Source organism: Trichoderma citrinoviride (assembly GCF_003025115.1).
Source record: "Trichoderma citrinoviride strain TUCIM 6016 unplaced genomic scaffold BBK36scaffold_2, whole genome shotgun sequence".
Taxonomy (NCBI): Eukaryota; Fungi; Ascomycota; class Sordariomycetes; order Hypocreales; family Hypocreaceae; genus Trichoderma; species Trichoderma citrinoviride.
In genome coordinates this window covers 2,852,587-2,879,789 of record NW_020194710.1, presented here as the reverse complement: position 1 = coordinate 2,879,789, position 27,203 = coordinate 2,852,587, and the positions used below count along the sequence as shown (strand labels likewise).

Genomic DNA, 27,203 nt, shown 5'->3' with positions numbered 1-27,203 from the left:
TGTTAGAATGAAAGATCCCTTCTTCATTCCGCCGATACCATGGCTCTCCGAGCTGGTGCAGCCGTGGTGTGACCGCTACAACCTTCCTACGCTGCCACGGCACATCCACGAAGTCCTCCTGTCCGCGCTCTTCTATTCGGTCATCTTCTGGCCCGTTTCGCCGATACTGTCGAGATTGCTGGCACCTCAGCACTACAATAAGCTATCTCGCAAGAGACGGCTGAACTGGGACGCCCACGTCGTGTCTTTCATCCAAAGCACATTGATCAATGTCATCGCCATCTGGGTCATGTTTGTGGATGAGGAAAGGAAGAATATGGACTGGGAAGAGAGGGTATGGGGCTATACTGGTGCCGCCGGCATGGTCCAGGCCTTGGCTGCTGGGTATTTCGTCTGGGATCTGTTTGTGACCAGCTTCAACCTCGACGTCTTTGGGCTGGGAACTCTGGCGCACGCCATCGCGGCTCTCCTAGTTTATACCCTTGGATTCGTACGTTGCTCCTTCAAGATGGTTGTGTGCTCATTCTTTTCCGAACCTTTTACTGACTTGTGCCCAGCGCCCCCTCGTCAACTATTACGGATGCGTCTTCATACTTTGGGAGCTTTCCACGCCTTTCCTCAACATTCACTGGTTCTTCGACAAGGTGAACATGACTGGGTCCCGCGCTCAGCTGTACAACGGCATCCTTCTGCTCTTCAGCTTCTTCTCTTGCCGGCTCATCTATGGCACCTTCCAGTCGTTTTGCGTGATGAGGGACATGTGGGCTGCCGTCAATGCTCACCCGACGAAAGCCTCAATTGCCCAGTCACCTGTCATGGAATTCGCGACGCAGGAATCCACCGTCCAGGCCTGGCTCGCCATCTCCTATGTCCTTTCGAACCTGACGCTCAACTCGCTCAACTTTTACTGGTTCATCATGATGATACGGGCTGTCCTCAAGCGCTTCACGCCCAACGAGAAGATCGCTCTCACCGAGGTTGAAGTGGACTTGTCGTCGGTTGCCACTGGCGTGTCTCTGGGCTCGGGGGTGGAGCGTCGGAAGCAGGACAAGTCTTGAAGTCGGGACATCTGATTTGGCTCGGTTTGCGCGTGGCTCTTCTGATTTTTGTCACTTGTAACGTTATGAGGGCGCTCTGTGTCATGCGGCGGCGGCGTGGTGCAGCGGTCAGGCGACCTAGTACTGGAAGGGCACGGGCATGATGCGCCATGCTATCAAATGCCGTTGGGCGCATCATGCCGGTGCAGTTTGTGGGGATATATTGTGTCGTCGTTGGATTTTTGTTCAATCATGTTTATGGAAATGTTTCACGACGGTTTTTCTTTCTTTTTTGGCTTGCATCGGGAGTGGCAGGATCAGCAGCATAACACATATATACACTAGACTAATAAACACAATATACTTGCACATCAAGTACATCTTTCTCACAAATACTCGGCGGGTTGACTAATGGCCGGGCCACTAGGCCTCCGCCTCTCTCTACGAGAGAGGCGGGAACCTAACTTGTATCCGTCGTCAATGCGTATCCCACTTTTTACACTTTAATAGACTATTTAGCTAGTTAATAAAATTAATAAAAATATAGAAAAAATATCTTAATAAGCTTTATATACTTAAATAACTATATAGAATTTTTTAGCTATTTTTATCTATTACTTAATTTTAAAATAAATCTTAAATAAAATATATAAAGTTTTTTCTCTTACTTTTACCCTATATATATAAAGAGAAATTATAGTATAAAAATCTAATTCTTTAAATAACTAGCTTAATAAAATTAAAAACTATATAGTATTATATATTTTCTAAAACTAGATTTTATAAAGAATTTAATTATATATATATTATTTTTATATATATCTTATATAATTTAATAATATATTTATAAACTTATTATAATACTAGTATATTATATAAGAAAAGAAATCTTATTAAAAGTAAAAATATTAATAAAATTCTATATAAAATCTAGTTTATAAAAATATATAATTTATATATATATATAAGCTTAATAAGCTTATAAATTAAGGATTTAAAATTTATTAATTTATAAATAATTATATAAGCTATATTATATAAGCTAAAATTTTAAAAATATTTTTTTATTATATAATATTATATAATATATTTAAAATATAATTTATAGCCTTTTATAATAGCTAGTTATTTAAATATAAATAAATAAACTTAAAGTATTCCTTTTTATATATAAAAGTCTGTTAAGGTAAAGGGAGATTATAGTGTAAAATTTAATAAAAAATTCTACCTTATTTTTTAAAAGAATTAATAAAAAAATAGAATAGTAAGATTATTTTTTAAAAATATTTTTAAAAAATAATTTAATAAGTTATCTACTATTAATGTTATTTTTAGGCTGATTACTAATTAGTTAGTAGAGTACTTTATTATTAAAGCTATGATAGTAGGATACGCATTAACGATAGATATGAATTAGGTTCCCGCCTCTCTCGTAGAGAGAGGTGGGGGCCTAGTCAGGGCCGCTTACTAGTCAACCCGCCGAGTATATCTATAAATTTATGATATCTATATATAGGCAAGAACAGATATTAATAGATGGAGTTGTGCAGGAGCGCCAAATCACAATCTAATACCTGATATACTTGATATCCCGCCCTGCTTAATTCGAAACAGCGTCTTACTCCTTCGTCCTCCCGCTGTCTTACCCTCGCCCCTCCGCTACGACTAAGCCGGGATGGTCGTATATAATCCAAGCGACGCGCTTGGGTTCCCACTAAAACACTTCCATCTCCGTCATCCATACTGTACGATACCCGTCGGGAGCAGCGCATCGCTATTCCGGGAATGGCCTAGGCAGGCCGCTAGAGCGCTGCATCCTTACCTGACTTGTCAGTCATGCTCCGTCGTCCGTGTCTTGTCACTTCTTCTGATCCCGATATCCACAGCTGTCTGCTGGAGCCGGTCGCCCATCCGCTCTGAGACGTCGCCGCAACCATGAACTCGGCCTACGGCTCCTCGGAGCTGCCCCGGCAGCTTCCTCTCGGAGGCCACGGAGCCCACGGGAGCCACGGCTCGATGCCGTCCCTCATCCCGCCCATCGTCAGCGCCAGCTCGGCCTCCAACTCGGCCTCGCTCGACCATCTCTACCATCACCAGCAGCCGCCGCCGCGTCTCCCGCTCGGCGCCGTCCCCCAGTCTCCGATCCAGAGCCAGCCTCCTCCACACCTGCATCCTCAGTCGCACCACTTCCAGCTTCACCCGGGCCACGGCCACCACCAGCAGCCGCACCACGAGCGCGAACACCATCTGCCTCCGCCAGTAGCCAGCTACAGCACACATTCACAACATCTCCAGCATGACCCGTTGCCGCTGCGGCTGGACTCGTCCCAGTCCGGCCATCCGGGTGCTGCTGAGCACAGGGAACACTCCCACCACGTGCTAGACGATTCATCTAGATCTCATGAGCCGTATCCGAGCATGGGTTCCGGTGCCTTGGTTCACTCTGAGTCGCAACAGACTGCGTCGGCGAACCTGCTTTTGCCCATCTCCAAGGTCGACGAGGCCACGGGTCGGAGGTACCAGTAAGTTTGCCGTAACGCGTTGGTTGCTCTTTGATGTGGAACGCAGCTGACCCAGCCTCGCAGCCTCGATGTTGTCCAGCAGCCTCGACGCGCCCGCATGTGCGGCTTCGGTGACAAGGTAACCATTGCTCTTCTGCGACGACGTCTTGTAGATCGCTCACATCTACATCTACACAGGATCGACGACCGATAACACCACCACCGTGCGTGCGACTTATCATCACCGACCTCGCTACCGGAAAGGAGATTGACTGCAAGTATGTGTGAATGCATCTGTTCGCTCCTGCATCTCCCCAAGAAGACAGCTAACCCATGTGCTTCAGTGACATTGACCATTCCATGTTTGTGCTCAACGTTGATCTCTGGAACGAGGACGGCACCCGCGAAGTCAATCTCGTCCGCTCCTCCACAAGCAGTAGCCCATCCGTCTCGTCCACAGTGACGTACCCATATGCATCGATTACTGTTGGAGAGAGCTCACATGCGCCGTATGGGCAAAGCGTCCCCCCCACGAGCCGTGACGCACCTTATGGCGTGTCACAGAATGCCAACTATGCTCCGGAATATCAGACTCAGCCTAGCTACTCTCAGTGTGAGTCCATCTCCAACGATGCCTATTGTTTTCTACAGATTGCTAATCATAGAGTCCGACAGCCTCTGCTGCCTACCCTCCGGGCGGCACATACGGTCCGCCACAACAGTATTTCCCACAGCATCAGGCATACCGCACAGAGACAGGCCCTCCTGCCGGAGTACAAACGTCCGTGGGAGGTTTCAGAGGATATATGCAGGACCAAAACGCCCTGACTAAGATGGCCGTCGTGGGCGGGCAGCCCCAGGGGATGTTCACCAGAAACCTCATTGGGAGTCTGGCCGCAAGCGCATTCCGCCTCACCGATACGTCGGAGCATCTGGGCATCTGGTTTGTCTTGCAAGACCTGAGTGTCCGAACCGAGGGACCATTCCGGTAAGCACCCCCCCTTTTTCCCCTCTCTGTCACGTCAGAGATTAGCTCTGCGCAAGTTGGAGGATGCTAATTTTGCCTGCACAGCTTGAGATTCTCCTTTGTCAACGTCGGCCCCGTTGCGGGACAGAATGGCGCCAAGGTCAACACGGGAAGGGCCCCGATATTGGCGTCGTGCTTCAGCGAGGTCTTTAATGTTTATTCAGCCAAGAAGTTCCCCGGAGTCTGCGAGAGCACGCCGCTCAGCAAGACGTTTGCGGCGCAGGGCATCAAGATTCCGATCCGCAAGGACGCGAACCTCAAAGGGGGAGACGGCGAGGACGATTACGGCGATTAGCACTCGCCTCTTGGCGACCAGCAAGGCTGTCGATTCAGTCCCTTTTGACTCCCGACAGTCTCGATAGCAATGCAAAATGCTCAAAAGGTGCTAAGGAGGGGTTTTCTTATACCAAGAAGAGCTTGGGATTTAATGGTGCAAGGCTTCGGATACCAGGATACGGGCATTGGGAATACACGCATGGATATTGACATAGGATTATTCATTACTTTGGCTTTGCTTTTGCTATTCTATTCGTTTTCTCCAGGGCCCGCATGCCGTACCGTGAACTAACCGCCGTCTACAGACCAAAACTATCGAGCAATGAAGCAGCGTCGGGTTCGTGAAACGTTGATGGCGGCGGTGCAGGGCGCTTGTCCTGCTCCCGCTCGTTCATGAATTTGGCGTGGAGCTCGGATGTATGCATATCGTTGACCACAAGCGAGCTTCGCCGTCTTAACAGCGTCAATGGGTTCATGTCGCCTCCAAGCTTAGTCTTCGTTTGCTGTTGGAATTCCCATGTTCGAACTGTCGATTTCATTCCTCTCGTTAGCCTCTCCTACCAAACCTTTATAACGAAACGCAGAATTGAAATCAAGATATGCATACCTAAACTCAGACCTAGGAGGTCACAGCCCATTCGATCGTAGAGCTTTGCGCTATGGAGGACAAACTCCCACTCCGCTTTCGGCGACACCTTGGACGCTCCTCGCAGCGTCTGTAGTGTTTGTTGTCGCAGCTGAGCATAGAGAACAACCAGGGCAGGATCGTCAGTCAAGAAAGACCGCGATTTAAGATCCGGCGAAGAAGGTGTCTCGAGGAGCGTGTATACAGGAGTCTTGATAGCAGCAGTATGTTAGCCCCTGGACCTCCTTTGCGAGCTTGATAGCAATCTTGAGGGATGATACTCACAACAAGCGCTCTTACTGCCATATCTTTTCTTCCCAGCATCCAGAATGCCCAAGAAGCGAGCCAGCGATTCCCCTCACGCGCTGCAACTGACAAGACCTCCTCCTGCAAGAGTTTCCGCAGCACAGGCCCGCCGTTGCCCTCATAGACGCGCGTGATGGCGATGGCCAGCTGAAGGTCCTTCAATTGCCGGAGACAGACCTCGACGGCACTGTCCAGTCGATCAGCTAACAGAAAGAAGGCGGCCGCATACTCTGTTGCTTGTTAGTGATCAACACGTCGTGAAAATCCTCGTGACTAAACTTACTGAACCGCCGCTTGCTCAACAGCGCATATGCATTCTTCAGGGCAGCTGTGCGCCATCTTGGCTCGTCGAAATCGTGAGCCAGGAATTTCTGAGTGTTAGCTTGTTCTTTGTCTCCCGCGGCCATTCGCCAGAGCCCCTGCAGTATCGTCTTCTTGCGAAGTGCTATGTAGAACAGGCTGCATTCCACTGGGCTCCGGTTTCCGTTCTTTGTGTATTCATTTCTTGCGACGGCCTCGAATTGCCGATGCTATACAATGTTAGCCCTTCGGCACTGCAAACGTTTTTCATATCACATACCAAATGATGCGTATCGGTGAGCCACATGAAAATTCCGCTTTCTCGAGCGTGCTCCCAGAGCAAAACGTTGTGGTTCTGGCGGGACACAAAATCCGAAAGGATATCTTGACTGTCCGAGTGGTATGCCCAGTTGATTTCTCGCCATGAGAGCTGTATCTCGTTGGTGCGGCCTTTCCGAAGCGCGTGCTGTCTGAAGAACAGCATAAACCGGGCTCCATTTTCATCGATGGAACGACGCTCTCGCTCTACCAGTGCTACGCACTCGATGATATCTGCCAATTGAATCTGCTCGTGGCCGGAGAGCTGGGGTATCCCCAACCGAGTGAGCTTTTCGTTGATCGAAGTGGCAACCTCCTCGTTGAAAACGTCGTCGTCCTCACTCTTGGAGGGTGCATCTAGATAACTCAGTCCGGTGTTGAATTTGTGACTGCTGTTTTCCTGCACATAGAATTAGTTCATGTATGCAAGAAGATATACCAACAGGATCATACCGCGGCCGGCTCATAGAACTCTTCCAAGTCGATACCAAGATAGTCGTCCACGGACTCTCCTGGGACAAGGAACTTCAAGGTTTTATGAAGTTCTACAAGAATTCTTCGCACGAGCTTGTTCCTTCCTGCGAGAATGCATTGACTGAGGAACTGAGGGTGGAACACGGGGAGAGGTCCGTTAAATCTCTGCACTGCCTCGAAGAGATCCCATGTCCCGTCTTGACGATGAGGCAGTCTGAGATCGGCAGTAGGCGACTCGTCCATGCCGACCCGTCGATCGTAGATGAATAACTGGTTACCCGCCCCAATAAGGAGATGGCCATGAGCGAGCCATGTTGAGTCTCCAATCGGATGGGGCGTCAGATCGCGGGTGATGATCTCACGGATTGGCGCCCAGGCTGCGCCCTTGTTCAAGTAGTCAAACCTCATTTGAGACAGCAGAAGGACGCGGTATTGGAATCCAACAGCAAGTATCGACTGAGCGTCAGGGGTCGAAGTCCAATCAAGGTCCTGGATAGCATCTTGTGACTCGTAGTCCTCGTCAAACTCTAGGCGAGAGCCGCCAACATCCCATATAGCAAGTCTCGACCTATTGGAACTTACTATCGCAGCCTTCTTGAGCATACTGCCGCTAACTAATGCCGGCTCTGAGAAGTTTGTGTCCGCGTGGCACGTCGATAGCCATCCCACGGTCTTGCGTCCCGGGTCGACACGCGCCGTCCAAAGCTCGATTCGACCGGTATGAGTACATGATATAGCGATATCCCGGGCAAAGATGTCGAGAAACTCGGATGATATGGGACCAGAGCCAGCGGGATCAACCGGGAGGACATACTTCAAGTCTTCGGCCAATTTGAGGTCAACCAGACAAAACTGCTCGATGTCCGCACCAAGGGTGCTCGTTGGCTCCTTGATGTAGTTCGGAAGACTGAGCTGCCAGACGATCCCGCGCCCCTTGGAGGTAATCATGGCGATATGCGCGGTTGTGTAGTGCACATGCTGCGGCTTGGGTAAGATGATGAGACAGAGGGGGTCGCCCGAAGCCTTGTAGGTCCTACGGGCAAGTACGGCACCCTTTGAGTGCCGACAATCCCAGAGCGATATGACGTTCTCTCTGAGGAAAACGACGAACCGCCCCTGGCGAAGAACACAAATACGATGGATGTGGCCGTTCTCGGGAATAGTGCTGCGACGATTGAAAGACAGCCAGGAGGATCCCGGCCGGGTCGTCAGCGCGTGATTCCACACGATAGTCTCGCCATCCTTTGTCCTCGACACAACTGCTCGGCCGCTAAAGTTGCGCACTATCTTCCTGATCGAGGCAGAGTGGCCGGTCCATATCGTGCGGAGCAGCAGCCGTTTGTCATTAGCCGTGGGATCGAACAGATCAGCGGCGCTGCATTCGAAAATCGCTATCCTACCATCAAAAACGTGCAGCAGGATCCGCAGCTGTCCGGTTTTCCGATTGCAGTACGTTTCCACTTCCAGATGGGCGAAGTCGTCCGAGGGCAGAAGGCTAGCAAAGTTCTCCAGTTCCGGCGATGTTGTCTGCGCAATGTTGAAAATCTGGCGCTCATCCGACGAGTTACTGCCCACGTTTTCCAGAGCCCAAGCAGTCAAAAACCCCGACCGGTTCATAGCGAGGCATATCTCTGGGCTCCTGTTTGCAATGGCTACCAGATGGTCCAGTGCTACATCGTCAGTGCTACTGTCATCTGCCATTCGCTGTTCTATGGCCCTCTCCACAGAAGCAGTGAAGTCTCGCCCGTCTATGAAGCAGACAAGCCACGGATCTGGCGGACAGACATTGTCTGGCATCGACTTGGCAACATCGATCTTTCCCCAGAGCTGCCACTTCCAACCGCTTGCCGTGTCTGTGGGAATCCACACACGTACGAAGCCATCCACGCAGCTGGTATACAAAACGTTGCCTGTTGCTTGCTCCACGTGAAACGGCTTGCGCCATCTGATGCTCGTAACAACATCTGGATGGCGGAGATACGCCAGATCGAATCGGACGTCATTGGCGCCATAGGTCAAGCGGCGCCAGACTTTTGGAAGGTGGTCGTGATGGGAGAGAGAGGCGATGTAGGCAGAGTCATACGACAGTACTGCTAGTTTGCTGGCGCAAGGGAGCTTCTTCTCCCATAGGTGTTCGAGATGCTCGCCTGTGGAGAATAGGGAGAGGCAACGGCCTGCAACTAGAAGCTCTTCTGAAGCGCCCCAAGACAAGGCTGGTATTATCTCGGTGTCATCGTGCGGTATGTCAAAGGCAAATTGGAGTGCCCACTGCTGATATGTTAGCCCAGTTTGCCATGCAGATATTGGTAGTGAGATGGTGCGACCTTCAAGACATCTTCCTGTGACCCTCCCGACGGCTTGTATATCCGGACCTGCGCTATCGTTGCCACGGCGATCTTGCCCGTCAACTCGTCGATGGCTATGGCCTGCAGCGGGTCCTCATTCTCGTCGTAGATTGTCTGGACGATCGTCTGCAGGCCGTCGAGGATGGTGAACGCATTTCCGGTAACGTATGCCTGGATGGTCCAACGGGGACCATGCGGTAAGCTTGTGCGCTATCAAGCAGCAGCTTCACGGGCGACTGCGGCAGTTGGCTCTCTTACATTGAGGTGCAGGTTATTCCAATAAGCAATAGCCAGACCTTGAAGTCTTGACTGCGGCTTACCCGGCAGGACGATGCTCATGCTACTGGGATGCGAGGATCCAGCAGGCTTGCGGAAAGTTGTCCAGATGTGAGCTCGAGGCGCGAGACAGCGATCAGCATGATAGACGGCGAGCGAATGTTGAGGGAGCGTGGACGAGCGTTGGCGAGTGCTGTGAGTGCCGCGAGTGTCGCGTCTTATATGCGAAGGTCGAGCGAGGGCAGAGGGCGTTGGGACAGGCCAGGCAGAGCATGGCGCATCGCTCGGATGGAAGCTCTGCTGCGTCTGAAGTCTAAGATGCGTCTTAAAAGCACCAGGCAGGTCGATCAGGTCTAGTAGCCGCCAGTAGTGGAAGTATAACCACACGCCTCGATTACGTGTTCAGACATCAGGCAAGCCTTATAGCTTATTTCGAATGAAAAGTTTAAGGCTGGTTTTATAAGCTCGTTCGCGACAAAATTGAACATTTCTTTCCTCTTCAATTTCAGTCTTCCTTTCATTCGTTTCCTTTCTTCCGTTCTCTCCAGTAAGGCTAAAGTACCCGAGGTCTACCTACTTCCTGGCAAGGTACAGCTTGAAGTAGCCGCGCTTCGGATCAAAGTATCGCATACCTCTGTCGACTCCACCAGCTCAGGCACACAACGGCGCACAAGCTTGCTTCCCCGGGTAAAGCTCAGAAGTATCCAGTACCCGTCCCGACCTGCCTGGTTCTCCGCGACTCTAGCTCGAAACGGCCACCGCACTGCGACGACAACTCGGACTTCCCTCATTATTAGTGCAGGTATCACCCGCGGACTTCCAGATAAACCCGGCGATGCCCTCAAGCTTCCGCTGAATGCTTCCATCGGTCCAACTTCCGCAGCAAACATAGAAGGGAAAGAAAATGTCCAGCCCGTCGCAGCTCTTCCTGCTCGCCGACCACATCAAGCTGTCGCTGCTTGAGTGGAAGCGAGCCAAAGCCCTCAATCCCGACGACGACTCTCTCAGCGGTGACATCTCGCGCTCCTTCGACCAGCTCCGGAATGGCATCGCCTCGCTGGACCAGGAAAGCGCCCGCCTTCAGCAGGCCGGCGATCAAGCGTTTGTCTCCCGCCCTTGAGCTTCCAAACACATGCGCAACTACTACTGGCAGGCGGTCGTCATCGGCTTTATGTACTAACTCTTGCATTCCAACCAGGGGCGCGCAAGCCATTGCTGAATCTCTCCCGGCGCTGCACAAGCAGTTTGACGAGTTAATATCTCAGTTTCATTCCCTCTCTGGCACCTCCGCCAACTCGCCCGATGCTGCAGCCGGCGAAGAGACGGACGACCTCGCATCCTCAGCCAACAGATCCGGCCGCAAGCCCAAGACGGTGCGGTTCAGCGAAACGCCCCGGTCGCCGACCCAGGAGCTCTTCGGCCGCTACCACGACGATCCGAATGCCTCGTCGGACTCGCTGGGATACAGCGACAATGCTGCCGGGATGTCAAATCAGCAGATATACGAATACCATAATCAGATTATGCAAGAGCAAGACGAGCATCTCGATCGCCTGGGAGAGTCCATCGGCCGGCAGCGGGAGCTCAGCATGCAGATTGGCGACGAGTTAGAAAGCCACATGGCCATCCTAGACGAAGTCGACCATGTTACGAGTCGCCACCAGAGCCGAGTCGATCGAGCCAAGAGGGCTCTGGGGAAAGTTGCAAAGGGCGCTTCGGAAAACAAGCAGATGTCCATCATCTTCATCCTCATCGTCATTCTGGTGCTATTGATTGCTATTCTAAAGTGACCTCACAGAAGACGTGTCACAGCTGGATTCTTTACATAAAAGCGGCGTTGGCGTTGGCGTTGGCGTTGAGGGATTCCTGAGCGCCGAATCGTTGCCATCTCTCGGGGTGGTTTTCTTTGTTATGGCGCACAAATGATAAGTATATAGATCGCTATGGTCACCAATTCCCCTTGTTTCTATCTAAACTCCTCCGCTTCTCTTTGGGTTATCACTTCAGCACAATTTGGCTTCCATGGGTAGATGCGCTCACTCATAGTACTATATAATTAGGTATGATTGTTGGTCTTGCAATCTAGAATTCTCACAATGACGCTGTTATGTGTTTTATTTGCGCAGTGGCTTGGAAGCCAATCAGCGAATCACATCCCCCTCGTTGTCGATACCCTCAAGGCTGTCGAGGATACCACTACCCCCTAACATGCCCTTCCCCCTTCCCAGGATCTTGCCTTCGTTGCACCAAATCTCGTGGAACTTGACGCTCCTGTCACTCGACGCTACGACAATGCAGCCCTCGCGATTCTTCTGATCGTGGTTCGCTCCCTTTGTCTTTGCCGGGCCACGGGGGAAAGAGATGGCATACAGCGCTCGAAGCTCTCCTTCCTAGGGAATTGCCGCCACTTGCTTGCATTCGGGCCAGCTGAAGATGGCGATCCGGTAAGGATGCTCCGGTTCTGTGTACCCAAAGGTAGCAGCAATCTCACGTCTCGTCGATGACCAGATGAGAGACGTCACCTGAGCTGAGACCGCTATTGTGGCCAAAGCTGCGCCTGAACTTGTATGGTAGAAGTGGATGCATTTGTCGTTGGACCTACCACCAGTTGCAACCAGTCCTTCACGCCACGGGCAGAAGGCGATGGCCTTGACTGCGGCTTTGTGTATCCAACGATGCTTCTCAGCCCCAGGGCCCAGTCTCCGAATCGCTGTGGACGATGGCCTTGCAGGTCGGGCGTCGGTTGCATCTTCCTAGTTGGTAGCGTCACCTTGCCTGGGCAGGCATCCCGGCGGCATCGAGCCTCGCGTTTGGTCGGCCAAGACCTCCTGGGTGCTTGCAGTGGCCAAATGCCATCCCGGCCAGTGCGGTTTGAGTTGGACAGACTCTTGCTTCTCGGCAAGCACGCTGTCTGCATCGAAGAGGCAGCACAAGTTATCATTTCCCCCGGTTGCGAAGAGTTTCCCGTTGGGCGACCATGACAAGCCACATATCTGCTGAGTGTGTAGTGAAACCTTGGCGATGAGATATATACTTCCCGGCCATGTGTCTCGTGTGACCTCCCAGCCCATGGGCCACTCGACCGCATAGTAGTACACCACGCCAGTATCATCGCCAATGATCAAGTCCTCAGTCTGCACGGTGATTCCTGGGTTGAATGGGTTTCTGGAGGGTCTCAGGGTCGTTATCGGGCGCCAACTCACGCAAGACACCGGAAAGGGCTGTTGCACCTGGAAGCGCGGAAGGCCGTCATAAGTAGACTTGAGCACCAACGTTCCGTCTGAACGTCCTATGGCTAGGATGCATTTCCCTCCTTGGACGGACGAGAAAGCAACCGACGTTAGCCACACATGGGACGCAGCAGATCCATGCATAGCCCGAGGCCCTGACCCCTTAGACCAGATGTACAAAACGTTTCCTAGGCCAACTGCAAGCTTCTGGCAGCTGGGCGAATATGCTAGAACAGAGCAGTAGAAATCATCGCGCAGATCGGGGGCATCGAGGACTCTTTTGAATGTCAGTTAGCTTGGTGAGTCATAGTTGTAAGTCAGAGAGAAGATTGAAATACCTGAAAGGAGCTGTAGGGAGAGAGCGCCTTGGCAATGCATTGCCATCGCCTGGAATGCCAAAAGATGAATCAATATTTGCTTCTCGCAGTGGGCATTGTGGATTGGCTTCATACCGAGGGGTGCACGTAGATCGTCGTCATCAGTACTCTGGGCCCATGAACCATGCTCCAGGTCTGCAAGCAAGGGCATTGCCCGAATCGGAGAATCAGGGGTTGTAGATCTGCTACAGGTAAACTCCAGTACGCGGCGAACACGGTCAATCTTGAGGGCAGATGCAACGCGGCCATGGTAGAATTGCAAGTCATCGCGGCGGCTGGGTCTCATCGTACCCACAGACATGGTAAAGAGGCGAGCCGGTGTCACGCCTCGAGGGTTTCGACGATGGTTGCGGTCCATCTCGGGTGTTCCGGGTGCCACACCGCCGACCATCCATACATTTCCCTGGCTGGGTTGTCTGGCGCCCGAGGGACTATTCGATGGTACCACGCTCCTCACTATAAGTACCAAATTAGCAAGTCGACGCTCTCAGCTGTGTGATCCCGTTTTCTGAAGGGGGAACAACCTTGGCTGCGAGCATGGCCAACTCGTGCCATGCGGGCATTGTCCGGCGCACGTGTTGGAGAGCGCTGAGGTGTTGAGTACGGAGCCGAAGAGGCCCCCTTTCTTCTCAATAGCTTCTCAGCAGGCGAGAGATCCTGGAGGGCCTTTGTAGTCTGGTACACCTGCTTGCTCGACTTGTCACTATCCCGTTGAGGCACAAATCTATCCGGGCTGCGTAGGCCCCCCGCATCGCATCTCTGCTGGGCGAGTGCCGTCTTTGCCCCATCTTTGCTGCCGGGCGAGAGGTTCAGCTGCTGCGGGCTCCACGCAACAATTGGTTGATAATCTGCCGGGCCCGGGCACGACTTCCGCTTCAACTTGGAGAGACGTGATGGCGCCTCCGTCTTTGGCCGTCCGGCTGACAACTCTAGGCCATGACGGTATCCATGGCCCCCAACGTGCGAAACAGGACTGGAATGGGCGTGGCGTGGTGAGTCTGTAGAGGAGCCGTCGAGTGAGCCATATCCAGAATCAGATCTAGGGAATAGGCAGGTGACATTTGCCGCGTTCCCGCCCTCATGCCGATCATAGGCGGGATTCTTCGTCGTCACGTACTCGAGGACCGTGGAAGAAGGCATGGCACAAATCAACCACTGTAAGCAGGCCCACTGGCCGCGACCCCCAGTCCTGCCCGGCTAAATCAGGTGAAGCCGACGTTGTATAGATGATACGGCCCAGGGGACGACGCATGGAACGAAAGATTGCGGTTCTGAGGGCCGGCCGAGATCCAGTTCATCGAATAACGGGATGTGTAACAATACAAGGCTGTGAAGTTCGGATCGCCCCAGCCGACCACTGGTCAGTTCAGCATCCTACGCGATACTGCGTAGACGGCACAAGATATCTCTGGTGGAGGTGGCTCATAGGAGAAGAGGAGAGGTTGCGGCCAATGAGGCAGAAACATGATGCCCCCCAAACAGATAGAGTTGACCGGACGGGCGCTCCTCTTGCCTTCCACGCCGGCCAATGTTGCATCACGTCTGCAGCTGCGTCTTCCGTCGTTGATTGCACCAGGGAGCGCTTGCCCATGATACTGGCGGTTCTGGTCACATAGTAGTAGGTAGGATATGAGGGGGAGATAGTAGTGTCCTTCTCGGAGGCTAGCTGGAGACGGAAGGTAAGTGCGTTCTGGTCAACGGTGATAGGGCGAGGAGATTGGTAGTAGATGACAGCCCGATAGAAGACGGGGATCAGGCGACGCGTCTGCTCTCATGGCGACTGCAAGCACTAAATGTCGCATATAGGGCCTACTTTATGTCGTTCATTGCTCTATACATAGGTAGGTAGACAAGCAGATGGCAGGTGGTGAGGTGGTTGCAGAGGTGGTTGCGAGCAAGCTGTCCATGTGGAGTGATAGCGACTTCAGGTTAGGTAAGTTACATAAGGGCAGTACGATATAACGCTCCCAGTTGCTCTACCTGCTTGCCAACGAGATAATCATCTCTCGTTCGACTGTACCTACGCTTTCTATTTGACTCCGATCAGTAATATTTCTGCAAGCTACCAGATAGAGAATGATGCCATGCTTACCTCGTTCCTACCTACCCAGACGGCGAGGATTATACCGCCTCCAAGCAGTAAGGTACTGGTTATCTCGTAGGAACGGTAGTTTCAATAATAAGCGCCGGGTTGGCAACCTCGATTGTAAATTAGATTAGACGTTACAGGGTTGCGCGAAGTGCTATTCGACCCCCCGCTTCACGGCTTGATTCACGGAGCAATGATTTTACCTTAATTACTAGGTTATTACTTGCCTGTAACTCGATGCTGATTCGTGCGGCCAGACTTTCAAGCTTATTCTCCGCCTGACACAGGAGAGGTCCGGCTAGCAAGCGACGACGATTCCCCATCAGGTAGGTCACAGCAGCAGATAGTCAGATCACGTTAGCGAATCTGTCTCTTTCGAGAAGCGCATGCTCCCGGTCCATATCGGCGTGTGACGGGGGAATGCCGGGCACTGGCTAGCGGTGTTTCATCTCATCTCACATACTGGGACCTACTGTATCTTCACGTTGCGGCACCTGTGCCCTATCACGACCATCGGATCTGTCCTGGGCATCGCGCCGTTGGGTCTTCAATCTGGATTTCTCACGATCGCCTCCATAGCAGGATTTCCAACATGATCGTGTTTGTGCGTGGATGTGCTCTCATACCTACCTTACCCATGGGTCGCTGTGTCATTTGATGGAGGTTAGTACTTGGGGCATGGAATGAAGGCACGGTCAGGTAGAGGCGGGTATCCAAGCCACACGCTCGAATGAAGACGTAACATCGGCACATGTTTGAAGAAAGAAACCCAGAGATGGATGTCCAAAGAGAAAACTGCTTTGGGCAGCAAAACGGGATGTCATGCTCCGCAGAGCAACCCCACGATGCGACTCTCCCATGATAGGACATGTATGCGCTTGCGTAGGAAGCGGTATATCCGCTTGTGCGAACCGCCATCGACGGGCACTTGAGCTCCTCGGAGGCCAAATCTACCTACTCCCACCTTCAGTATAAGCTTACCTACCTTATTGAAGCCTGGACCTGCTCGTACGAGTAAAGCTCAGTATGGCGTAGGTTGCGTCAGCTGGAGATGCAGGGGATAGACGTTCGTCTTCCCTTGGCCTCGGAGCCTTATCCAGGCAGGCCCGCAGTACCCCAGAATCTCCTTCCAGAAGCGGCAAAAAGTCCAACTGGCCTCGTCCTCCTCGGCGCGATACCAGTACAGCAGGTAAGGCGAGGGATTATCAGAGACATCGACTCTGGCCAGCTGCGGGCCCCCAAGGCTGATGATGGATCATGTATCACGCCCGCAGGCGCAAATGTCCAGCAGATAGCAGAGCCGCCCGAAATGCCACGTTGTAGGCGCATCACCCATCACGCCAATGACGACGACCTCTATCTCTATGTGTGTCTGCAGATATCGCTCCCGCCTTCGCGAGGCGTCATCAGATGCTGAAGGTGCAGAGGGGAGGGACCCTTCATGCGCCTAACTCGTCCGATCGATGAGACACTACCTTGGTATCTTGGGCACATGGCGGCCTTCCGCAATCTGTCCGTGCTTCTCAGGCCGGCCTCGCGTGCCTGGCAGTTCCACCCCTGATGGCGTTCAGCCCCCCGCGCAAGCCAAGCATCCCCGGTTCCCAGGAACCTATGCATATCAGAGGAACCGGGTTCTCACTACCACCATTCGCAACGTTGCTAGACTTGGCGAAGTATGCCTTCATTAGGTACTCCCTAACGACCCCGAGCCAATCACGGCTGCCCTCCGGCCACCTCGCTCTGGCTCATGCCCCGGATATGCTATGTACTGCTCTGGTCTGGAGAATCTGACGGTTGACGGCTGCTGGAAATTCGACCACGGGGACAGGGGTGGCATGCCTCCAGTGTCACGGGCTTGACGAGACTCCAGGGCATAACGTTGCCACCGATTCTCTCGAGTAATGCCATCTGCAAAGCATGGGTTTGCCAAGAGCATACAGGGGGGGGGGGGGGGGTAATGTGGAAGTGAGCCTCATGCTCTATAGAGAAGCTCAACTTCAAGTCGCTGCTGTCCATGGATATAAGTATGCCTGGCTTCCCTTTGATGCCCCAGACGAAAGATCATCCCGCAGTGGCATCAGTAAAAGACTCAAAGAGCAGCACAATCACCTTTGCATACAGTCTCTTGTACTACACGACAACCCAATTGCTTCGTCATGTTGAGCTTCCTCGGCAAGTCCGTGGCCCTGCTGGCTGCGCTGCAGGCTACTCTCATCTCTGCGAGCCCCCTGGCCACAAACCAACACTCCGTTGAGAAGAGAGCTAGTGGATCTGTGAATGCTGTCTACTTCACAAACTGGTGAGTGCACCACCCAAGCAGACGAAAAACCTCCAAAACAACTTCAGTTGCTGACTATCGGTGGTAAAAGGGGCATCTACGGACGCAACTTCCAGCCTGCGGATTTGGTGGCGTCGGATATCACCCATGTCATCTACTCGTTCATGAACCTCCAAGCGGACGGCACTGTGTAAGTTCAGCATCCTAGACTGAACAAGTCCTCTGCAATGCTCCGCAGTTACTGATGACCTTGCAGTGTCTCCAGTGATACCTACGCTGATGCTGAGAAGCATTATGCTGATGATTGTATGAACGCCCGAGCCCTTCACTGTCTGTTGATCCATGCCACGACTGTATGCTAACAAACTCATTAGCTTGGAATGACGTTGGCACCAACATCTACGGTTGCGCCAAGCAGCTGTTCAAGTTGAAGAAGGCCAACCGAAACCTCAAGGTTATGCTTTCCATCGGTGGCTGGACCTACTCCACCAACTTCGCCTCCGCAGCAAGCACGGATGCGAACCGAAAGAGATTCGCATCAACTGCCATTACATTCATGAAGGACTGGGGCTTCGACGGCATTGACATCGACTGGGAATACCCTGCCGACAGCACCCAAGCCTCCAACATGATTCTTCTGCTGAAGGAAATCCGATCTCAGCTCGACGCCTATGCCGCAGCACACGCCCCTGGCTACCACTTCCTTCTCTCCATCGCTGCCCCAGCCGGCGAGGTGAACTACTCAGTCCTGCGCCTGGCTGATCTCGGCCAAGTCCTCGACTATGTTAACCTCATGGCCTACGACTACGCCGGATCTTGGAGCAACGCCTCCGGGCACGACGCCAACCTGTATGCCAACCCGCAGAACCCCAACGCTACGCCCTTCAACACCGATGATGCTGTCAAGGCCTACATCAAGGGAGGTGTTCCTGCGAACAAGATCGTCCTTGGCATGCCCATCTATGGCCGATCCTTTGAGGCCACCTCTGGCATTGGCCAGCCTTACAGCGGAATCGGATCTGGAAGCTGGGAGAGCGGTGTCTGGGACTATAAGGCCCTCCCCAAGTCCGGCGCTACCGTCCAGTATGATGACGTTGCGAAGGCTTCCTACAGCTACGACCCGAGCACCAAGGAGCTCATCTCCTTCGACACCCCCGACATAATCAACACCAAGGTGTCCTACCTCAAGTCACTTGGCCTGGGCGGCAGCATGTTCTGGGAGGCCTCAGCCGACAAGAAGGGAGCTGACTCGTTGATTGGAACAAGCCACAAGGCTCTTGGATCCTTGGACTCGACTCAGAACCTGCTGAGCTACCCCGACTCCCAGTATGACAACCTCAGGAACGGACTCATCTGAACGATTTCTTTTTGATGGCTATGGCGGCACAGGGGATTTTGCAGGAGGGCGGCTCTGGTAGGAGCAATTCATCATCGTAGATAGTTACACATATATCACTGTACATAGGCACACACGTATATACAGGCGGGTAGGAGAAGACCTACTAACCTAGCTTAGTCGATTTAGTTGAGTTTAGAATAGCAATCACCATCTATATCTTTATTACCTTATGCTACGGTGGAATCTGTGATTGAACCCAAGAGGAGCGGCTTGGATAACTTGGCAGGATCGAGAAACGTAGACGTCGAAAGCTTGATATGTTTCCGACTGTACAGTCGAGGATTGTATGGATGGATTTGACTTGACTGTAATATACTTGAGGCTTCTTGTCTTGCCTGAGTTTGACGTTACTAACGCTGCGCCAGACAGACTGTGATGAAAGGGAATCCTTTGCAGCCCTCACACTGTTCGTTGCTCAATTGCCAATGCTATCAGCTGACTGTTTCCGAAATGAAAAAGCAAGCCTTTGATATCGCTCAGAGACTTCTGAACTATACCCCGGATTTGCTCGCTTCGTGCCTCATGACTTGCATGGCGATGGCTTCAAAATACAGGTACCTTAGGTACTCGTACCACTGCAGCGGCGATCCGGGTGCTGGGCCGGGGTACTTGGTACCTGTCCGTTTCCGTGGATGGCGGCAGTGCAGCTTGATTGGCGCTGGCACGTGATCGTATCGCCGCCCGTGTTTCGCGACGCGATATCGCTTTACATCAGCCAGAGCAAATGGCCATCATCCTGGCTCACGACTGCTAAGCATCGGTCCCATTGTCGCATTCCACCATGATGCAGCCACAGCAATATCGTGCTTATGCCCAGCAGGCGCCGCAACGGTCGCCGCATCCTCCAAACCAGCGGCGCGGAGGAATTGGTATGCTTTTCTCTCTCTAACTGACCATGGCCCGACACGATCGCATTTTGTCTAACTTCGCTCACAGGGCCCATGATGTCCTCTGGACCGCACCCTTCCGTCCCTCTGACACAGGCGCAGATTGCTCACCAGCAGCAAGCGCAAGCGCAGGCTAGCGAGTTGGCGAAGCGGAGGAGTCGCAAGCCGACAGACAAGAACATCCCCGACGGCGTGGAGGACTGCATCGTCGACCCGGAAGCCGTCAAACGATATGCAGACCTGAGGGACGTGGAGAGACTGATTGATGCCACTATAACGCGGAAACGGCTCGACGTGCTTGATGATGCAAAGCGAACTTCCAAGGTTGGCCTCTAACCCCCCTCCATCGTTTGCCCAAGATTATGTGCGGTAACGGCTTACACTTTTCTAGCTGCGCAAGACGCTGCGAATCTGGATCAGCAATACCGTCGAAGATCAAATCTGGCAAGGCAACAGTCTCAACGCCGATTCTTTCGACTTTACGCCGGCAACCGAAGCATCTTACCGCGTGAAAATCGAGGGCCATCTCCTTGATGACGACGATCAAACAAAGAACGAGCACACGACGCCCGAAGCCTCTTCATCAGAGGACAAACAGGAAGAGACCAAGGCCCAGAAGCCTTCTGGCGCCGAGGCGAGCCAAAAGAAATACAGATTCTCGCATTTTTTCCAATCCATAACCGTGGACTTTGACCGCTCTCGATTCCGGAATGGCTCCGAACAAAGTGTGGAATGGAGGCGGCCGGAAGGCTCGCAGGCGCAAGCAGGCGGCCAGCTGCCAGCCGAGGCTGACTTTGACGAATTCACCTTCAAGCGCAACGGGGACGAGAACATGAACATCACCATCAACTTACAGAGACACGAGTCGCCTGAAAGATACCAACTGACTCCCGAGCTTGCGCAAATCGTCGACATGACTGAAGCAACGCAACACGAGGCTGTCATGGCACTGTGGGAATACATACGACTGTCCGGATTGCAGGAAGATGATGAACGGCGTAACTTTCGCTGCGATGCCAACTTGAAAAAGGTCCGTCACATCCCGGCTGCTTCTAGCAAGCTGTTTTATTATCCTGTTTCTATAGTTGCTGACCAGTTCAGGTAATCGGGCGAGAGGCTGGTGTTATACCAATGCTCAGCGAATACGTGATGCCGCATCTTCGTCCTCTGCCCCCCATATCCCTACCATATACGATTCGGGTGGATGAAGAGTTCCACAGAAACCCCCAGCCTACAGTATACGATATCCAAGTGCTGGTGGAGGATCCCATCAAGGCCAACCTGCGCCCGTTATTGAACAACCCTCAATATGCGGCTACGCTGAAGCAAATTGCCGTTCTGGACGAACAGTTGGCCAGGCTTGTTCAAGCAATCTCCATGTCCAAAGCCAAACACTCCTTTTTCCATTCACTGAGCCAAGACCCCGCCAATTTCGTAAAGAGTTGGCTCAGCTCGCAAAAGCGCGACCTTGAAATCATCATGGGTGAAGCAGCAAGCGATGCTGAAAACGTGGCTGGGGATGAGTGGCGACGAGGCGGTAGCAACAGTGTGTGGAACAGCCAGAACGCTCGGGAGAGCGTTAATGTGCTTCTCTCTAGACAAAGGTGAAGCTTTCACACTTGGGCATGCATGAGTCAGTCTGAGAAGCCAGCAGATGTCGCCTGCGATGCAGGTAATGGATTGAAGGGAGTGGGAACGCAACGAGACGAACAAAAAGCTACAGTAGCAAGTCATGATTATTTTTGTTGCCTGGAGAGCTAGTATGTGGTTCAAGACTTGGGTATGAACTTTATCCAGCCAAGCCCTTTTGTCTGCATACTGTATCAGTTTGTAATATTATCTTCTTTATAGCATGTCCCTTGAGCCGCAATTGATCTGGCCAGGCCGTAACTCCCCAGTATCTGATAAACTCCAATACAAAATGAGGATAGAGCGGCCAACAAAAAGAAAAGAAAGCAAAAAACAAGACAAGATCAGAAGGAGGCATAGCAAACCGCTCATCAATATCAGTTCTAACTGCTAGTATGCCCCATCCGAGAGTCGATATACCCTATGATGCGCTGACAGATCGTTGAGAGACGACGGGAGTCGATGGCATATTACGGATTTGCTTAATCAAAAATTCTCGTTCATCAATGAATTGCTCGTCGTCAGTGCGGTCCTCGAGAAAGTGCGCGAGGAAGACGAGGAGCTTCTCGCGGTTCATGAGGAGGATCTTCTGGACGGCGATGGACTTGTGCGGATTCGCCACGAAAACCTTGAACACGTGGAAGCCTTCATACTGGACCATCTTCCTGTCGTCCCGCAGAAGGTTCATGCAGATTTTCAAATGCTCGCCACTATCGACATAGGCCGTCATGACGCTGTAGTTGGAGCGGTCCAGCAGCAGTTCGCCCAGGAGCTTGATGGACTGCCGCTTGGTGACGTAGCTGTTGGACTGGACCAGGGTGTTGTTGTACTTGTCAAAAAACAGGTCGAAGTTGGTGGATAGGTATTTCGGGATCAGGTCTTTATGCCGCGTCAAGAGTTCCTGTTGAAGACGGTTAGAAACGTTTGGTTCAGAGCGCTCGCTTCGGAATAAGTAGCATCGTGTCCCACCCGAAAGGTTGTGAAAGCGTCGGCAGCAACTTCAAAAGAGCTCTTGTTGATCCAGTCGAAGAACTTCCAGAACACTCCTCGGCCGCTCTGGGGTCGGTTGCGGTCAATGGCATTGAGGCCCTTACAGCTAGATCCCGGTTCATCTCCGTCGTCATAGAGGATTATGGCCGCTGCCGCCTCGTTCTTGATGAGCTCCCGGAGGACGGATCCCGCAGGCGTGGCACTTTCTTTGTGGTCATAGGCGCGGCAGAGTTCAACTAGGACTTGTGGTCTGTTACACACCACATAGGACAGGGCGATGGGGTCGCTCTTTGGAGCCGCCGCCGCGGGCCGGAAGCGGAACACATAAGAGAAGATCACTTGGGTATCCTTCCGCGACTCAAAGGGCAGGCGATAGAGGTTGGTAGCTAGGAGGTGGAGCAGGTCTTCGTCTATCAGGGCCGTGACGAGCTGATAGATCTGCTCGGGTGAGCTCTCAGTTTCTTGGGACCAGTGTTAATGCACCCAGACGGCTCGGCCGAGAACAGTGGGACGGGGTACGGAGGAAGCGGAAGCGTGACGGCGTCTGTGTGTGTGTGGAGGGTGGGATGGATATGCATACCTTGAGTGCCTTGGAGGACGACCTTCATCTGATTGAGCACGCGAGCAAGCTCTTCAGCCTGACCGTGTTAGAGGAAACCGCCTGCGACGACACCGAGGGGGGCCTCACGCCGCTCACCTTGGAGACCCCGTTGGGGCTTTCGAGCTTCATAATGTGATCCCGAGCCTGCCTGGGTAGATCGGCAGCAGCCCGCGATCTGCCTCTCCCAAACAAGAACGACATGGTCGAGCGCTATAGGGCTGTGAGCGCGTCAAGGTCCGGTCGTCTCTCGCTCTCGCTCTATGTGCCAGGTGGTTGCCCGTGTACATAACCTCGTCTCACATCAGCCGTCTGTGAAGCCTTTCAGGGGCGGGAATCCGGAGTTGTCTGCTCGGTCTGTTTCCCCGGAGCTCTACGCCTAAGTTGACAGGCTGTTAATAGGGATGTCAATCCAAGATGCGTCAGCGCGCCTGTCCGCGGATTATATCAGCGGTGCTAAGCAACGGCCGCCGCAGGATGCTACCTGTTACGGCTTAGACCAGTCTAGACTGGCTGCCGTTCCTGACCTAGCGTCACAACATTAGAAAGCATTTTCTGAGTGCGCAACCGCTGCCCCCCCACTTGCCCTCTGCGGAATAATGAGGGGCTACTCCGACGCCCCTCCATTCGAAACTTTGACTCACTCCGGGCCGAACGAAATTCAAGCGCTTCAAGCAGTGGGTGGTTGAAATTGTCAGCTTTTCCCTTTGCTTCTGTTGTTCTGGCATATCGCACCACTTCCTCTCCTCTATCCACTGAGCTTCCTCTGAGGAGAGAGATCCGGCAACATGTCTATCGATTTCCCAAAGGAAGAGGAAGCCATCATCCAGAGATGGCGCGAGATCGACGCTTTCCATCGCCAAGTATGTCCAGGCAAATTCAATATCCTTCGTTGCTGTTGCGCATTCTAACAAGGTCTCATAGCTGGAATTGTCCGCTGGTCGACCTCCGTATACGTTCTATGATGGCCCTCCATTTGCTACAGGTCTCCCCCATTACGGGCACCTGCTCGCCTCCACCATCAAGGACATCATTCCCCGATACTGGTCCATGAAGGGTTACCATGTCGAGCGACGATTCGGATGGGATACCCACGGCATCCCGATCGAGCACGAGATTGACAAGAAGCTGGGTATCTCCGGAAAGGCTGCCGTTGAGAAGCTGGGAATTGGAAAGTACAACGAAGAGTGCCGCTCTATCGTGATGCGATACGCTGCCGAATGGCGCACTACCATCGAACGTTTGGGACGATGGATCGACTTTGACAACGACTACAAGGTCAGGCCATTTTCATGAACGACCCTGCGCTTTGTGTAGAGACAGTTATTAATGTGTTGCCACAGACCATGGACCCGACCTTCATGGAGTCGCTGTGGTGGGTTTTCAAGCAGCTGTTCGACAAGGGACAGGTCTACCAGGGCTACCGAGTGATGCCTTACTCGACAGTCTTGACCACTGCCCTTAGCAACTTCGAGGCCAACCAAAACTACCAAGACGTTACCGATCCCGCCGTTGTTGTGTCATTCCCCCTGTTGGATGATCCGGACACTCACCTCTTGGCCTGGACGACTACCCCTTGGACTCTGCCGTCACACACCGGTCTCGCAGCTCACCCAGACTTCGAGTACCTCAAGATCAAGGACGGCAAGTCTGGAAAGAACTACATCATCTTGGAGAATCTGCTGGGCACTCTTTACAAGGACCCCAAAAAGGCTGATTTCAAAAAGATTGGCACAATCAAGGGCTCGGAGATGCTTGGGTGGAAGTACAAGCCTTTGTTTGACTACTTCTATGAAGACTTCAAGGACGTAGGCTTCAGAGTCCTCAACGCCACCTATGTTACGGCGGATAGCGGTGTGGGAGTTGTCCACCAGGCACCGGCTTATGGTGAGGACGATTACAATGTGGCCCTCGAGGCGGGCATCATCAGCGAGAAGCGCCCCCCTCCGGATCCGATCAACGACACTGGTCACTTTACCGACCGCGTTCCCGAATTCGCCGGCATGCACGTCAAGGAAGCCGACAAGCACATCATCAAGTACCTCAAGCAGGCTGGGCGCCTGGTCGTTGAGTCTCAGATTCGACACTCTTACCCCATGTGCCCTCGCTCTGATACCCCGCTCATCTACAGGACTGTGCCTTCATGGCTCATTCGCATTCCCGAGATCATCCCCAGCATGCTCAAGAACATTGAGGACTCTCACTGGGTTCCCTCATTCGTGAAGGAGCGTCGGTTTGCCAGCTGGATCCAGAATGCTCGAGACTGGAATGTTGGAAGAAACCGATACTGGGGCACACCGATCCCGCTTTGGGTGAGCGATGACTTGGAGGAGCGCGTTTGCGTGGGAAGCGTTGAGGAACTTCGAGAGCTCAGCGGCTATACTGGAGAACTCAACGATATCCACCGAGACAAGATTGACCACATCACCATCCCCAGCAAAATGGGCAAGGGCACCCTGAGGCGTGTGGAGGAGGTCTTTGACTGCTGGTTCGAGTCAGGAAGCATGCCCTACGCCAGTCAGCACTATCCGTTTGAGAATGTCGAGAAGTTCAAGAACTCCTTCCCTGGAGATTTCATCGCCGAAGGCCTGGACCAGACTCGAGGCTGGTTCTACACTCTGCTCGTACTGGGCACACACCTGTTCGGCACTGCACCATTCAAGAACTGTGTTGTGAACGGTATCGTCCTCGCGGAAGATGGCAAGAAGATGTCAAAACGATTGAAGAACTACCCCGATCCCAGCATCGTGATGAGCAAGTACGGCTCTGATGCCCTGAGACTCTACCTTATCAACTCCCCCGTCGTGCGAGCGGAGCCACTGCGATTCAAGGAGACTGGAGTAAGAGAAGTCGTTCAAAAGGTGCTGCTTCCGCTCTGGAACAGTTACAAGTTTTTCGAAGGCCAGGTTGCGCTCTTGAAGAAGGTTGAGGGAGTGGACTACATGTGGAACACTGGGTTGGAGACTACCAACACCAACGTCATGGACAAGTGGATTCTGGCCAGCTGCCAGAGTCTGCTGCAGTTCGTCAACGAAGAGATGAAGGGTACGTAATTCTGAGGCTACAGGTCTCAAGACCCCCGTAACTCGCTATTTGAAGTATTGAAACTAACATACATGCCAAGGTTATCGACTGTACACCGTCGTCCCTCGACTCCTGGAACTCATTGACAACACCACCAACTGGTACATCAGATTCAACCGACGACGTCTCAAGGGAGAAAATGGCCTGAACGATACTCTTCACGCGCTCAATGCCCTCTTCGACGTCCTCTTTACTCTCTGCAGAGGATTGGCCCCCTTCACACCTTTCCTGTCAGACACCATCTACCTGAAGCTTCTGAAGCACATTCCCAAGGAGCTGCAAGGAGAGGACTCTCGAAGTGTTCACTTCCTGGCCTTCCCGGAAGTCCGGGAGGAGTTGTTCGATGAGGAGGTTGAGCGTAGAGTATCAAGAATGCAGCGTGTCATTGAGCTGGCACGAGTCTCGCGAGAGCGCAGAGGCATTGGGCTGAAGACACCTCTCCGAACCCTGGTTGTCCTTCATCACGACAAGCAATATCTTGATGATATCAAATCGCTCGAATCCTACATCACCGAGGAACTGAACATCAGGGACTTGGTGCTCACCGATGACGAGGCGAAGTACAACGTCCAGTACAGCGTCACCGCTGATTGGCCGGTGCTCGGTAAGAAGCTCAAGAAGGACATGGCACGAGTCAAGAAGGCCCTGCCGGGCTTGACCAGTGAGCAGGCGCAAAGCTATCTCACGGAGAAGCACATCATCGTCGATGGCATCCGTCTCGAGGAGGGCGATCTCGTTGTCCGCCGAAGTGTGAAGGAGACCGAGGCCTCCAAGAAGCTGGAGATCAACACCGACAGCGAGCTGCTGACCATATTGGACTCGGAGATTTACCCTGAATTGGCCGAGGAGGGGTTGGCCAGAGAGATTATCAACAGGGTTCAGCGCCTGCGCAAGAAGGCTGGCCTGCAGCCTACCGACGACGTCAAGATGGAGTACCAGGTCTTGTCCGATCCCGAGAACATTGGACTGGAGAAGGTGATGGTTTCTCAAACGTCTGCTTTCGAGAGGGTCCTTCGTCGGCCGGTCGAGCAGCGTCAAGAGGGCGCCACCAACGAGCTTATTGCGGAAGAGGAGCAAGAGATCCAGCAGGCCATGCTGCTGCTGCGCCTTGTCAAGATTTGAAGATGAAAGCTTAGAACTCCATGTATTAAGACCAA

The 27,203-nt window shown here is 52.7% G+C and overlaps 9 protein-coding genes across 9 annotated transcripts; 6 read left to right on the top strand and 3 right to left on the bottom strand.

Annotated features, from left to right (window-relative positions):
* Positions 1-6: 6 nt before the first annotated feature.
* BBK36DRAFT_1134451 (DUF887-domain-containing protein) lies at positions 7-1,341 on the top strand (the record flags this gene model as incomplete). The annotated part of the gene is made up of 3 exons (XM_024892312.1): positions 7-490; positions 558-1,177; positions 1,259-1,341. Coding segments are annotated over 2 exons (985 nt in total), but the record flags the coding sequence as incomplete, so codon positions are not given.
* Positions 1,342-3,053: 1,712 nt separating this feature from the next.
* BBK36DRAFT_1166304 (hypothetical protein) lies at positions 3,054-4,860 on the top strand (the record flags this gene model as incomplete). Its single annotated transcript, XM_024894891.1, has 6 exons — positions 3,054-3,559; positions 3,623-3,677; positions 3,737-3,816; positions 3,883-4,151; positions 4,214-4,526; positions 4,611-4,860. The coding sequence occupies 6 exons, from the start codon at positions 3,054-3,056 to the stop codon at positions 4,858-4,860; spliced, it is 1,473 nt and encodes a 490-aa protein (XP_024753428.1).
* Positions 4,861-5,140: 280 nt separating this feature from the next.
* On the bottom strand, positions 5,141-9,548 carry BBK36DRAFT_1111054 (hypothetical protein; the record flags this gene model as incomplete). The annotated part of the gene is made up of 8 exons (XM_024889658.1): positions 5,141-5,322; positions 5,449-5,677; positions 5,752-6,002; positions 6,056-6,302; positions 6,353-6,790; positions 6,844-9,132; positions 9,189-9,380; positions 9,468-9,548. 8 exons carry the CDS (start codon positions 9,546-9,548, stop codon positions 5,141-5,143), a joined length of 3,909 nt encoding a protein of 1,302 aa, XP_024753427.1.
* An 841-nt stretch (positions 9,549-10,389) lies between these two features.
* On the top strand, positions 10,390-11,275 carry BBK36DRAFT_1166302 (hypothetical protein; the record flags this gene model as incomplete). The annotated part of the gene is made up of 2 exons (XM_024894890.1): positions 10,390-10,586; positions 10,684-11,275. 2 exons carry the CDS (start codon positions 10,390-10,392, stop codon positions 11,273-11,275), a joined length of 789 nt encoding a protein of 262 aa, XP_024753426.1.
* A 351-nt stretch (positions 11,276-11,626) lies between these two features.
* Positions 11,627-13,880, bottom strand: BBK36DRAFT_1166301 (WD40 repeat-like protein; the record flags this gene model as incomplete). The annotated part of the gene is made up of 7 exons (XM_024894889.1): positions 11,627-11,821; positions 11,894-12,238; positions 12,311-12,992; positions 13,054-13,102; positions 13,168-13,548; positions 13,617-13,825; positions 13,876-13,880. The coding sequence occupies 7 exons, from the start codon at positions 13,878-13,880 to the stop codon at positions 11,627-11,629; spliced, it is 1,866 nt and encodes a 621-aa protein (XP_024753425.1).
* A 3,069-nt stretch (positions 13,881-16,949) lies between these two features.
* On the top strand, positions 16,950-18,816 carry BBK36DRAFT_1134449 (glycoside hydrolase family 18 protein; the record flags this gene model as incomplete). Its single annotated transcript, XM_024892311.1, has 5 exons — positions 16,950-17,105; positions 17,141-17,480; positions 17,551-17,649; positions 17,716-17,776; positions 17,836-18,816. The coding sequence occupies exons 2-5, from the start codon at positions 17,338-17,340 to the stop codon at positions 18,814-18,816; spliced, it is 1,284 nt and encodes a 427-aa protein (XP_024753424.1). The 5' UTR covers positions 16,950-17,105; positions 17,141-17,337.
* An 826-nt stretch (positions 18,817-19,642) lies between these two features.
* BBK36DRAFT_1110392 (hypothetical protein) lies at positions 19,643-21,353 on the top strand (the record flags this gene model as incomplete). Its single annotated transcript, XM_024889584.1, has 4 exons — positions 19,643-19,727; positions 19,795-20,069; positions 20,137-20,775; positions 20,847-21,353. 4 exons carry the CDS (start codon positions 19,643-19,645, stop codon positions 21,351-21,353), a joined length of 1,506 nt encoding a protein of 501 aa, XP_024753423.1.
* A 442-nt stretch (positions 21,354-21,795) lies between these two features.
* Positions 21,796-23,322, bottom strand: BBK36DRAFT_1164279 (Mo25-like protein; the record flags this gene model as incomplete). Its single annotated transcript, XM_024894630.1, has 4 exons — positions 23,062-23,322; positions 22,945-23,002; positions 22,344-22,825; positions 21,796-22,275 (listed from the first exon to the last, which is right to left on the bottom strand). Exons 1-4 carry the CDS (start codon positions 23,164-23,166, stop codon positions 21,796-21,798), a joined length of 1,125 nt encoding a protein of 374 aa, XP_024753422.1. The 5' UTR covers positions 23,167-23,322.
* A 428-nt stretch (positions 23,323-23,750) lies between these two features.
* BBK36DRAFT_1109960 (hypothetical protein) lies at positions 23,751-27,168 on the top strand (the record flags this gene model as incomplete). The annotated part of the gene is made up of 4 exons (XM_024889532.1): positions 23,751-23,825; positions 23,887-24,240; positions 24,306-26,007; positions 26,087-27,168. 4 exons carry the CDS (start codon positions 23,751-23,753, stop codon positions 27,166-27,168), a joined length of 3,213 nt encoding a protein of 1,070 aa, XP_024753421.1.
* Positions 27,169-27,203: the final 35 nt, after the last annotated feature.